Source organism: Protopterus annectens, chromosome 2.part1, assembly GCF_019279795.1.
Source record: "Protopterus annectens isolate FY-2018-M chromosome 2.part1, PAN1.0, whole genome shotgun sequence".
NCBI classification, from domain to species: Eukaryota; Metazoa; Chordata; order Ceratodontiformes; family Protopteridae; genus Protopterus; species Protopterus annectens.
In genome coordinates this window covers 363,586,251-363,600,027 of record NC_056729.1, presented here as the reverse complement: position 1 = coordinate 363,600,027, position 13,777 = coordinate 363,586,251, and the positions used below count along the sequence as shown (strand labels likewise).

General features: G+C 32.9%; 1 protein-coding gene across 1 annotated transcript in view; it reads right to left on the bottom strand.

Moving 5' to 3' along the window:
• Positions 1-1,500: 1,500 nt before the first annotated feature.
• FGFBP1 (fibroblast growth factor binding protein 1) overlaps positions 1,501-13,777 on the bottom strand; it is a 20,429-nt gene continuing 8,152 nt past the window's right edge. Inside the window, exon 2 of the mRNA XM_044062203.1 lies at positions 1,501-2,702. Within this exon, the coding sequence (XP_043918138.1) occupies positions 1,939-2,673 (735 nt within the window). The 5' untranslated portion in view covers positions 2,674-2,702 and the 3' untranslated portion in view covers positions 1,501-1,938. The remainder of the gene's footprint in view (positions 2,703-13,777) is intronic.

The following is a 13,777-nucleotide window of genomic DNA, read 5'->3' as shown; positions in this document are numbered from 1 at the left end:
TAGATTGCAGCAATGGTCCAGAAGAGGGTTGTAGGTTTAGGGAACAGGAGGGGGGGTTAGGCTTAGTGAGTAGGAAGGGAGTTTTAAGGTTAGGGAGTGAGAATAGGATTTTAGGTTTAGGGAGCAGGATGGAAGTCTTAGAGTTAGGTAGTAAAAAGGGAGCCTTTGGGTTAAAGAGTGCTGAGGGGGGTTAGGTTTATGGAGAGGAAAGGAGATTTAGGGTAGGGAGTGAGAAACATGTTTTAAGGTTAGAGTTAAGGTTCTGGTAGGGTTTTACAGTTTTGTTGGATAGGGAGGTGCGACGGTTAAGTAGTTACAGGAGGTCAAGTTAGTGGGACTTAGAATATTTGCCTTTTCAAGAAAGTGGCAGCCAATAAGCATGTCGTGAGCAAATAGCATTACAACAGTTCTAAGCAGACCTATTCAGATATACAATATTGTATGAGAACAGCAGAAACAATTTAGAACTTATAAAGTGGATGGCTCTGAAACAGTATAAAGAAGTTTTATTTCACAAAACAGGTACTGAATCATTGGAACTGTCTTCCCGAAGTGGCAATAGCATCAAAAGCTAAGCTAAGGAATGAATAATGCAACTCATACAATGATGGAGAAAAAGAGATGACCATAAACCAGCAAGTATGAAACGGGTAGACTTCATGGATCATACTCTGTTGATTGCTGTCAGATTCAATATTTATGGATACTGATCAATGCATGTCATGCAGTGTATTTTGTGGGCTGGTTTATGATATAAGATATTGCCTGGTATGCAATGCAAAATATAGTTTTGCAGATGATTTCCTAAAAAAAAGGTTTAATTAAAAATTTGAATTTTGCTACAGTGCTGGACTGGTATAAACTGAAAGGGTATATTTATATAATAAATGCCAATCATTAATGGCACAAATTCCCAAATGAAGTAAATTAGCACTATCTAAACTGGCATCTGCGTAAGAAATCTTTAATATTGTGCCAAAATGCTGTCTGCATTTGGCAGTCTTATTGTCATATTATTGTCATCTTATGTTAATAAAATCTGCGGTGCTACAGCGGTAGCGTTGTTGCCTCACAGCATGCGGTTCTCCTGTTCGATTCTCAGCTAGAGTGCCTTCTGTGTGGAGTCTGCATGTCCTCCCCGCGGTCGAGTGACCTCCAAAAGACATGCGTGAACGGGTGTGCCTTCGCTGAAGGTTGAGCATTGGGCTGGCAACTCGGCACCATAAAAATTGACTGCCAATCATTAGCAGACCGGAGTTCCGCTGTGGCGACCCCTAACTGAGAAAAGCTGAAAAGACAAACATTGTGATAATATGATTAAACTTTGAAGAAAGAGTGCTGAGTTTTGACATCTAATAATCATATGTCAATATAGTATATCAGACTGTAAAATTCATTCCATCATTATGATCTTTAATTCTCCTTCCACCAAGTTCATTTCTGTGTAGACTCAAAAACCTCAGTAGAGCATGCATTTAGGTAAACAACTGCTTAAGCAAGTTTACTTACTTAAAGTACTTTTATTTTACAAATAAACAAAGTGTGACCTGAAGCTCCAAAATTTTCTTTATAACATACAAAAAGTGCATAGCACTAATTCCACATTTTAAATAGTGTAGTTCAAGGGAACTAATGCACTATGTGTAGTTTTACTTTACAATATATGTACAGTTTCATGGTAATGCTTGTAACTAACATGATGTCAGCATTGCTACAAAAATAGAATATTCACTTCTAACAAAGAAAGTTATTTAATAATTTTGTCTCATACAATATTAACTGTGGATAACATGTTTTAGTATAAAGATATTTATTAAATACATTACACGTAGAGATGTCCATTAAAATAGGTGCACCAATTTAAATAGTAGTTGACCAGTGGTAAATAAGAGCTTGGATTAATCATCCTTTTGGGTCCTGCACAGTTCTTGAGCTTTGTTAGCAGCTTTTATTTTTAAACATGGATAAAAAGAATGTGCACATAGAGCTCCAGCTCTCACCACAGTACTCCTCAGCTAATGTTTTGTAATCCACATTTCCTTCTGAGTCATCTGTGCAGTTGTTGTTTACATTATTACTATCAACTGCTGGTACAAACTCTGTGCCCTGTTTAATATTTTCTTTTACATTCTCCAGAGGGTTATTGGCATGCAAGAAAGAGTTAGTCAGTTTCAGGTGGGCTTCACCAGGACCTTTTTTACACACTTTGGACTTTAATACAGCTGATTGTTCTCTGCAGATATTATTCTGTTTCTTGAGGGCACGGGCAATTTGTTTCCAGTAATTTTTCTGATTTGCTTGGAAATCAGAGCAGGAAGTTGGCCTCCCAGTAAACTCACACCAAATAGTATTGATCCCCTGCTGACAGTTAACACTCAAACTCAAAATATCATTGCCAGTAACAGCCCAGGTGCACTGGGCCTTATCTTTGGTGGCAAAATTACCTTCTGGTGCTGATTTATTTCTCTTTGATTTTTGTTCTTTCCCATCAGAGATTTTGGTTCCAGACTTGTTTTTATTTTCTTTGTCTACCTCTTTCTGGTTGCCATTACTTTGTGATTTGTCTTTGCCCCGTTCTTTTTTTCCTTCCTTCTGTTTTTCACATTCAACCTCCAGCAGTAGATACGATGCTACTATTACAACAAATAATGTTACAAAGTAATTGAATTTCATGGCTTCTCGGAGATTATCTGTGATATAACCTGAAATGAAGAAAACAATTTCAGTGATTTAATCATACAAGGCATTCAAACAACACAACAGACAAAAAAATCTCACATAAATAAACTAACATAAAGACCACAAAGTACATTTTTATAGCCTCCTCATACTATTCTCCCTGACTTTGAAACAGGTAGAAGAAGGGAAGAATCTTAGTTGGCACCAGGTAGCAGATCCTGTTAGATGCCCTGCAGATAACTAAGAAATTTGACATGAAAATTTCAGACAATTTGACTAAAAAGGTCTTGCATCATTTTAAGAATCTTGCTTCTCTGAAATTCTGTCAGAATTGAAAATGTGTGGGTTTATATTACCTCTAAGGGAAGTTTTCTGTCAAAAGACATCTTATTCAAGAAAAAGGAAATAAGTGAAAAGGAGCTCCACTGTTTGTCATCAGATAGTTGATCATTGTTCAGGACATCAAAGCTAAATTATTTTTGTCATGCTGTCATGGCAGCCAGATAGAAGTCACATTTCCTCACTTTCACCTTGTTTTCTAAGGTCACATAACCTAAATAGATAGATAGACAGATAAGGGGTGTGGGCTTGTCCCAAGTTCAGGGATACAAGGGAGCTTGGGTATCTGCAAAAACAAAAAAAAAGTTGATTAAATCAGATGTGATTATTCAGAGTAGACTATAAGTAAACAGAATTCCTTAAAATCCTAATTTTACAACAAGGAGTTCAGGTGAAAAGGTCTTAGCAGTTTCTGTTTCTGATATAGATGGCAGATTGAAACAGGAGGAGTTGCAAACTGAGTTTCTGTTAAATTAAATGATATAATGGAAGACTTAGAAAACAGAAATGCAAAAGTTGCAGGAAATACATCCTTGCACAGTCCTATAACTTCTTAACTGCATGGAACCCTATTATCTAGCCTAGTCCCATTATACCAACCAGAAAAGTGTTCCTTGTTGAAAAAAAATCACCTCCAGAGGCATTCTCCTAACAGGCAACTATGCTCAAAAGACAAATAACTTGCTTGCACTACCAAATCTCTTAAACTTGCTTGCACTACCAAATCTCTTAGTACTTCTGGAGATGCCTTGTAAACTTTGTATCCAAATTCTAGAAACCAACTCTAATAGGTATCAAACTTCTAGAAAACCTACACAATTTTAGAAAAAGAACTGACGTTGCTTCTTGGTGACTCCTGGCTTTGCTCCTGCTCTTTTGATGCCAGAAAGACTACAAACACAATAAACATACTTTCATTCTTGCACACCTGTGCCTGTACTTCAGCACACTAGCATGGCCTTAGTAGTCCCTTAACACTTCACTCATACAATATAGCCTTACTTCCTCTACTCCAGTTCTGTCCACTCTACTCCCCCATTTACCTTTGCCTTCTCTCATCTACTAATTTCCACTCCTTCATCTCTCACCTACCATCTACGGATTCTTTTCCCTACCCTGTTCTTGCATAACTGCTATTAATCTAAATTTGTTCTTCTTATAAACCATGCATTTTTTTCACTGTAACTATTCCCTCCATTCCACCTACCCTCTATTTTTCCACCTCTCTCTTCGGCACCTTATACTAATCCACTACATTCCCTATGTACATTTACTAGTATACAATGCTACTAAGTGTTCACCTATAAGTAACTTCCCCCTCTGTGAACAACTAATGATCATACCTTTCATCCTCTTACTGCAAGAAATCTGGACAAAGCCCAACAAAATGGGGGACAAAGACCCAAAAATAGAGAAATATTTTAAATATTGCTCTTATAAACTTAGAAAGTTGCTAAAATAATAGGGTTTGTTTAACATACATTTTCTGAAGGATTTGAAGTCTGAAATGCAAATATATGTCATTATTTACTGACTTCAATCTTCACATTATCCCAATGATTTGCCAGAAAATCACAGATTTTATGAGGACTAGACCAAAAATATGAGCCACAAATTTGGACATTTTCCAAAAATCTGGACAGTTGAGAGGTATGCTAATGATACATACATTATATGCTGTCTTTTATGTGTAAGTATGAAACCTCATCCTCTACTATTTGCAAATACAACAATGTTTTGAATACAGCATGAGTATGTGTTTTACCTTTCATTGTACATATGTTGCATGTCTAAACATCTCTATTTATACAATATACTTTCTTGTGCATACGTTTTTTTTCCTGCTTTCTTGTGATACTGTTATATGAACTGAAGTTTCATATGTATTCATGCATCTAGTTCAGATTTCTAATGTTTAATATTTATGTGTTATGTGTTGCTAGTACTGTATCATTTTAATATTTTTTGCCTCAGGTTGTATTTCTGTGCTTATTGTTATTCATTTTGCTATTGTTTATTGTTATTATTTATTATACTGATGTTTTTCTCACTGGGCCTCCACTGAAAGATGACTACTTGTTGTCCATTTGGACCTTTCCAGTAAACAAATGCAAATAAAAGGAAGAAAAATCTCAGAATATACGGACTGCCATAAAAAATGGGATAGCAATATGAAAAATGTCTTAACCCCCTGGATTCTAAAAGAATTAAAATCACAGGAAACTATCTTTTTGGGATTTACAGAGTTTATAGACTTCTCTTGACCTTTCATCCCTTCCCACAAATGCAAAAGCACCTTCAAGGATCTAAAATTGTAAAATATACTTCCTATTTAGACAAGAAATTCATACTGGGAAGTATATTGTCCAATTCTCCTGTTAAGTGGGCAATAATAATATCAGATTTAAAAATGGACCAGTCTAACAATGAGAAAAAATAAAGGAAGTTGGTCTCAGGCAAAAGCTTTTTTAAAGTTTATATTATTTATGTGAATAGAGTAAAATTAATTCTGTTTAATGAGAAAAAAATATGTAACACTCCTGAAGAAGCTGTGAACATATGCACTGAACTACACTTCCCTAAAGAGACTTGTTAGGAAAGTCAAATGGAAAATGTGGTTTCACCAGAGAAAATAAGCAATAACTTTAGGGGGGGATTGCATATTTAAAATGTAAATTGCATTTACTTTTCATTTTCTTCTAATAGACTTTAAAAGCATTACATTATAGCTTTATGACATTTGAACATTACTGACCTCACACCACTTCCCATAAATGTATTTTTATGTTTCAGTAAAAGCGTCACTCTTTTAGGTTGTTTCTGGAGCTTATGAGTTGCTGAATGAAAGAAAGGAGAAGCATGCAGATTTTCTTTCATTAGTGAGAAAACTAGAAACAATGTAAAGCTATTTCTTATAGCTTTTTTGGATAGCAGACCAAACAAAATTCAAAACTTCGGAAAACAATAAAACTAAATAAAAAAACCAAAGCTTGAGCCAAGACTAACCAAATATCCACTTTAATTCATCACATCAAACAGACTGTTTAATGTGATGAATTAAAGTGGATATTTGATTAGTCTTGGCTCAAGCTTTGTTTTTTTTTATTTTTTTTTTGGATATCAGTTGGATAACTGAAATCAGAAGACGTACTTCATTCAACTTGGAGAAATGGTTTTGTTTAATGCAGTTGCTATATTTAAATCAATGTCAGAAGTTATTTATTGATGAAATAATTTGTTTATAAGAATCAGAATGAGACACGTTGCCTACATTCTATTCTCTCAAAATATAACTTTTGTTAAGTGGACTGTCAAAATTTAAGATATGTTAAGTAAAGTGAATGCAAACAACACCTACTTCCTGATGATTATTCCCTACATTCTATGATTATTCCCTACATTCTACTTCTGATATTCTACAGTTTCGCACATAGTGCTTCATTTGGGGAAGGAGTATAGAAGAGTAGAAAGGAAATGGAATTATTGGGAAAATTAATAACGAATGTTTTAAGTGGTATGCTTATAGGTATATGTTTAAAGAAGAAGAAAGGAGCGATGCATGCACTAGTTCTTTTATTGTTAAAATGTTAAGGAAGAAAGGAGTCATCCTTTGTATAGTTGTCTTTAGGAATAGGAACGCTGTTTATCTGATCTGACATACATTTGCGAATGTCATACATGTTACGTTAGAACTGAGATAGTGTTATTTTAGACTCTAGCATATGAATCAATGGTAGAATTTTCATTACTTAATGAAAATGGCTAGTATGCCATTTACAGACTGTATGATTACATTCTAGTAACTAGCAATTACTGGATTATTGTAATATGCTTTTCTTGAATTATCTGTATATATTTGTTTTATTTTTCTTGTATTTCTTAATCAAGTATGGCCTATGCAGATCAGTGGTTTTACCAAACGTTTGCAAATATTATATGCAGATTATGGTTTGCATCAACTTTGTAAGAAAGGCTTTTGGAAAGGTGGAAAGTGAGAGGATTAAAATAAAAAAAGTAATCACCTTCTGCATAAGAAATTGAAAACAAAGGGCAAGATAGTTCTCTTTTTTATCTGTGGTTTGCGTAGGTTAATAACATTAAAGGAATTGCCTGTAGCAAATTAGTAAAAGACATCATACAAAATATTTTAAAAACTTACAACATTAATAATTAATAGTAATTAAACTCTTTAAAATGTAGCTATAAATGCTTAACATAAAAAAACTGGGTTTTCTGTAGTCCCAATCTCCTATACACCAGGATTTATTAATGACTCTAATCTTAGCGAAATGAACGGCACTGACTTTAATGATTTATTGTACTGATGTAATTATTTAAGAGGAGCTATAATTATATAATTATATCAGCTAATAACAGGATCAGCTCTGAGCCCTTTCTTATTTGCAGTAGTGATGGACAGGTTGACAGATGAGATCAGACAGGAGGCCCTGTGGACTATGATGTTTGCAGATGACATTGTGATATGTAGTGAGAGTAGGGACAAGGTTGAAGAGACCATGGAGAGGTGGAGATATGCTTTAGAGAGGAGAGGAATGAAGGTCAGTAGGGCTAAAACAGAATATATGTGTGTAAATGTGAGGGAGGGTAGAGGAATGGTGAGGATGCAGGGAGTAGAGTTGGTAAAGGTGGATGAGTTTAAGTACTTGGGATCAACAGTTCAGAGTAATGGTGAGTGTGGAAGAGAGGTGAAGAAGAGAGTACAGGCAGGATGGAATGGGTGGAGAAGAGTGCCAGGAGTGATTTTTGACAGACGGGTACCAGTAAGAGTGAAAGGGAAGGTCTACAAGAGGGTAGTGAAACCAGCTATGTTATATGGGTTGGAGACAGTGGCATTGATGAAAAGGCAGGAGTCAGAGCTGGATGTGGCAGAGTTAAAGATGTTAAGATTTGCACTGGGTGTGACTAGGATGGACAGGATTAGGAATCAGTATATTAGAGGGTCAGCTCAGGTTGGACAATTTGGAGACAAAGTAAGAGAGGCGAGATTGCGTTGGTTTGGACATGTGCTGAGGAGGGATGCTGGGTATATTGGGAAAAGGATGCTAAGGATGGAGCTGCCAGGTAAGAGGAAAAGAGGAAGACCCAAGTTAAGGTTTATGGATGCGGTGAGAGAGGATATGCAGGTGGTTGGTGTGAAAGAGCATGATGCAAAGGACAGGAAGAAATGGAAACAGAAGATCTGCTGTGGCAACCCCTAACAGGAACAGCTGAAAGAAGATGATGATGATGATGATCAGCTAATAACATTGATCATAAGTATGAATTAGATTCTGAAGACTTGTTATTAATCCAGAGCATTAAGTGGTTCATGTCCTCAAGGCACAAAGCATTACTGAAACAGAAGTAAATGTCTGTCCAGTGTTATTAAAATACATAAAATATATCTTACTAAATGAATTAAGTTCTACCTCAGTTAGTATACAATATTATAAAATCATATAAATCACCTATACCAGATTCTTATTTGTAACTATTTAAAATGAATGGACTATCCAAAATTGTTGTGGGCATAAATAAGTCTATAATATAAGGGTCAAAAAACATGTTATATTTTGGGAAAAATTCACATGGGAAGTTATCCCTGGAACTTTCCTTACTCCTCATGCAAATTTGAAAATACATTTTTGGGCAATACTCGTAGATATTTAATTTACAGCTGATTCAAAGCATTCTTTATAATTGTAGTCTGATATAATAATGCATACATTTCAGCTATTTGCTAAAACTAACATTACAGTCAAATACATTTCAGTTAACTAAACATTTATTTATTTAATGGTCCAGCTCCTGAATGTAATGGTAAAGATCAACTGCCACCTCTTTGGTGCCATATAGCAGTAGCACAAAAAACAATAACTAAAATTTGAATAAAAATTGTTATATATTGTTTTTTAAAGTTATTAATATAATAACTGCTGTTTATAAAAAATGAAATGAACCTTTTTAGATGAGATCTAGACAGATATTGTTAATTATAAGTGTTGGCCTAAACTGTCTCAGTTATTGGAAGAAATATAAGGATAACACTTTGTCATGGTATTAGTTCTTTCTTTGGAATAATTTGGACTACATTGTTCTAAGATGTTTGAGTAAATATATGTTTAAATTACTATGAAAGCTGTAACACGTCTTATATATATTGTAACTAACTTATGTGAAAAATATATAGGATTTATGTCTTTAAATATGCTTCCATTGCAATCAAGTCTTGAATATACTGTAATTAATGTGAAAGGTATAAAACATCTTGTATATATTGTAACTAACTTAGTTTTGAATTAGATATGATGTATGTATTTTAATATCTTTAATTGCAATTAATTAGTATGTAGTAATGTTTTAAATCACCACTTAGGGTCTACACGTCGCTCAGTTATATGACTAATAGAATAATATGCATTATACAAGATAGTATTTTTGTTGAAAACTTTAATAAACAGCTTTTAAAAGAAAAAAAAACTAATAGTGCATTTCTTTTCTCACAATTAAACAGTTCAATAGAGTATCTGAACTGCTGTGCTTTCATAGTTTTAACATACTTTGTTTTTGTACCATTCTTATATTAGAAAGTGATGCAAGTAACTCCATGTCCTTTTCTATTCTGTATACTGTAAGAATTCTTCAGACAGACAGCTTGCCAACAGCATATCATTGTATAACGACTGGTCACATGGTTCACAGACCCACAATTATTTCAATTTTCACTTATAAGTTTTGCTTAAAAAAGCCTGCTACACAAAGAAAATTATATTTGCAAGACTACTGAAAGCGTTTAATACTTTGATTTTGCAAAATACAGTGGGCTAGCAATTTTTAACTGCTATCAGCAGTCAGTGCAAAGTGATAGACTTTCCTTGCAAAAAAAAGTCATTTTTTCATGTTTTTTTTTTCAACTACTGCTCCCTTCAAGGTGCTGTAGTTTCTAGGATATCTATCCTACATCTGTGACTGCCACCTCTTTCAAGTATTATAGTATTGCATCTGTTATCCACATTTAGTCACTTTCTGCTTACTGAACATAGAGGATTAAACCTGGGTGGAAAATGCCTAACTTGAAATTTAAGGGTAACCTGCGAGTGGGTGAAGATTGAACTCTAAAGCTTCAGTTACCCAAAATTCAACCTGCCAATGATCTGTGTTCCTCCACAGGAAACCACTGTCTGTGAGTTCTGCTGGGAGTGTTGCCCTTTTTGGGTAATTTTTCCCTTTCTTTGAGTTGGTACAACTGTAAAGTTGGTATATGTATGTTTTTAGGGTGGGAACTTGCCTTCCCCATCAGGTGTGTGTGGGGGGGTTGCCCCCAGAACAAAACACTTTACATTTTTTCAGCCAGTATTTTTAGTGAATGCAGTTCAAGTATTCTGATCCTTGGCATATTCAGTTTCATTCACTCATAGCAATATGGCAAGGTTGATATTATGAAAAATAAATGGAAGGATCTGTGAAGAGTCCCAGTGATAAAGATGGTTGAATTTGCTTGAATATTTGGCATTTTATTTTATTGTTTAATAATTTTCTCATCAAACACTTCAAACTGGTCTTGGAAATTAATATCATTAAAAAGAATGTATATAATCACCATCCTACCCTTTGATCTAGTTGCTGTAATTTGGCTAAGTAATGCTTTCACACTGCTTGTCAAAAACTGGGATTGTCGTGAGGTTATTCTTGAGGATTTCGTTTAACATACCCTTGGTCATAAGTAGATAGTAAGGCAACACAATGAGAATGTCTCCAAGGAGCTGTCCACTTCAGCATTTGACCAAAGATACCTCAGGCTTGACACATTCACCAGACTTTTCTGAATGTCAAGTGGAAATGCTGCTACTACTCTGGCAAATTAATTAAATTCTTAGTGCCTTTTTTAGAGAAGGTGTGAGTAAAAGATACTACACTTGACACTTAACAAAAAATATGCCATTACCTAATTAATGATCATGTAATAAAGTTGATCTTATTGCAAAGTAAATATGTTTTTGTCAGTTGTGTGGTACAAGCAAATGGGATTTCCGGTGCCATATTTATCTTAGATCTTAATGCATTATTTGCCCTTGCTGTACTTCACTGCCATGCCTGTGAGTGATTCATAAAAAAAATTAACTCATTAGGCATAGCAACAGAGCTAGGGTCATTACCATAATATGGTAACAAGGGTATCTGGTATTGAGTGAGCTGTCATTAGCTGGAACTTGGCCCCATTGCAAGGTGTAGTTGTAGTTGTAGGGTTGCCTGCACCACAATGAACTCCACTGTTGATTCAGTTTCTCCTACCATTCAATGGAAGGTTTGCTTTATAAGGCACAACTGATATGCTGATTGTGATTATAATTAATAAATTTAAGAAATTGATGTTATTTTGTTTTTTAAAAATGAATGACTGTTATTCTTATTGGAATGTTATTTTTGTGAGTTTTTTTCGCACACCGATGTTAAACAGTTATATATAAACCTAATATCACAAAATAAATATACTCACCTAACCTAAAATTCAAAGAAATTAAGAACCTTTTTTTTAGACAGTGTAATAAAAATTTTGAGGTGTTTTTGAAAGTTGTATTAATTGTTTTTTACTGTTTTTGGAAAGTGTTATATACTCAAACAGCAATAATTAGGAATATATTGATAGAATTTAAATAACTAATAGAATTTATTTTGAATTAAATAATGATATTTGTCACTGTCCTTACGACTGTGTTTTACAACCATCGATACTCTAAGTGGGGTATGAATAATATTGGAAATTGATGGGTTACTAAATTAGAGTAAATTAATATTCTACCTATTGGAGTTAGAATTTTTATTTAGTTATGCAGGTTGGTTAAGTATTAGTATTACAGTGGTATGGTTGCACTATATGCAATGCATATCTACCATGGTGTCTTTATCATCTATATGGACTACTTTTGAGAAAAATTATTTTTTAAAATAAATTTTTTTCGACAAATTTTTATCTATATATAAGCTTTATATATATGATTATTTTCATTCATCTTTCAATATGGATTTTTTTTTGATTTTTTTTTACAAATTTAACAATATTTTGAACATATGATTCTCATATGATTAGAATATGAGATTAATCAGATCAGATATTTGAATTCATTTTTTATTTGGGAAGAATAGAAAAATTTAATTGATTAAGTTGGGAGAAGACAGTTAGTTTGTTGTTTCCCACATGCTACAAGTATTTGCATCTTATATTATACCTACCATATGGGAAAAAAAATTAAAGAAGATTTGGAAGAAGAGTAGTTAAGAAAGATGAGATGAACTACTAGTATTTATATTTATGAGACTATTGGAAGGGGTTATGAATATAATCAATTATTAAATGTAAGGATAAATAATAAAATATTAATAAAGTAAAATGATATCATAATATCATTATCATAATAAAGGAAAATGAAAAAATGCTGAAAGAAAAGAAAAATGCTTTTATTTTCTTTTTATTTCTCTCTTTTTTAGTTGATAGTAGTTATTGAATTTAGTTTTTAGAATTTGCAAAGAGATGAAGAATGTGTGATATGTTAATTTATTTAATTTCTCTTTTAAAAGGAAAAATTTGAGAGAAATTCTGGAAATTCTAAATATATATCATATTGCACCTACTTGAACCTACTAAACACACTTTTGCATGTGGTTCATTTAGCATATACAATAGGGTGAATAAATGAAGTTATATTAATAATATATCTCATATATAAATATATGCTTTTAATTGAAATATTCTACCAATTGCTATCATAATAGGTTGCTCATGTAAGGACATTGTTTAGGATAGACAAATAGAAAAGAATGATAAAAAATTTTAGAAATTTAAAAATTAGAAAAAATCTAAATCTCTTAAATCCGGTTGCTATAAATAAGCATTTGTTACATGAAATCATGTATTGGATTGATTGTTGTATTGATAGTGTGAGAGATTGTGTTGTGTATTGGGGGAGATGATATAGGGGAGTAAATATATAGTGGGTGGAAACAGAGAGTGATGAAATATAAATATGAAAAAATATAATTTTGGTTTAAAGCTGGGCTTATAAAATGTACACACATTAAATTTGATTTACATATATATTTATTTATATTTATTTATTTATTATTTTTTATATTTAATTTTATTTATTTAATTGTATATGATATAAAAAGTACAATAAAAGTAAATTATTCACATTTAGTAATATGAATTTAGTAGTTGAAAGATATTGAATATATATATAAATTTATTTTTTTATATATATATATATTTTTATTATTGATAGTGATTTTTCCACATACAATTATTTATTTATATTTATTTATATATAATTAATGATGTGTGTGTTGAAGAGGGTTATATTATATAAGTATAATTGGTCATAAATATAATTGGTTTAAAATGTTTAAAATATATTAAATAAGTAAATATAACTTTTCTATATCTATAGATCACTTCACTTTAATTTGAATAATTAAATGAATTTAATTATCAATTAATCAATTAGTTATGAAGTATAAAGGAGTTCATTTTGGAAACCTGTAATATGATCCTTTGAGCGAAGCCGCCACGGTACCAGATATGGAATAAAAAGAACACATTGGTGGATCTTGACTGTGTGTGTGTTTTGGGCAGAATTGCTTGCTATCGTTTGTTTTGAACAACTGATATGCTATTCTGCATGCAGAGCAACATATTAAAAGGAAACGAGGATTTCTGTGCTGACAAGTGTAGCATCATTTCATTCTATGGGACAGGTGTCCC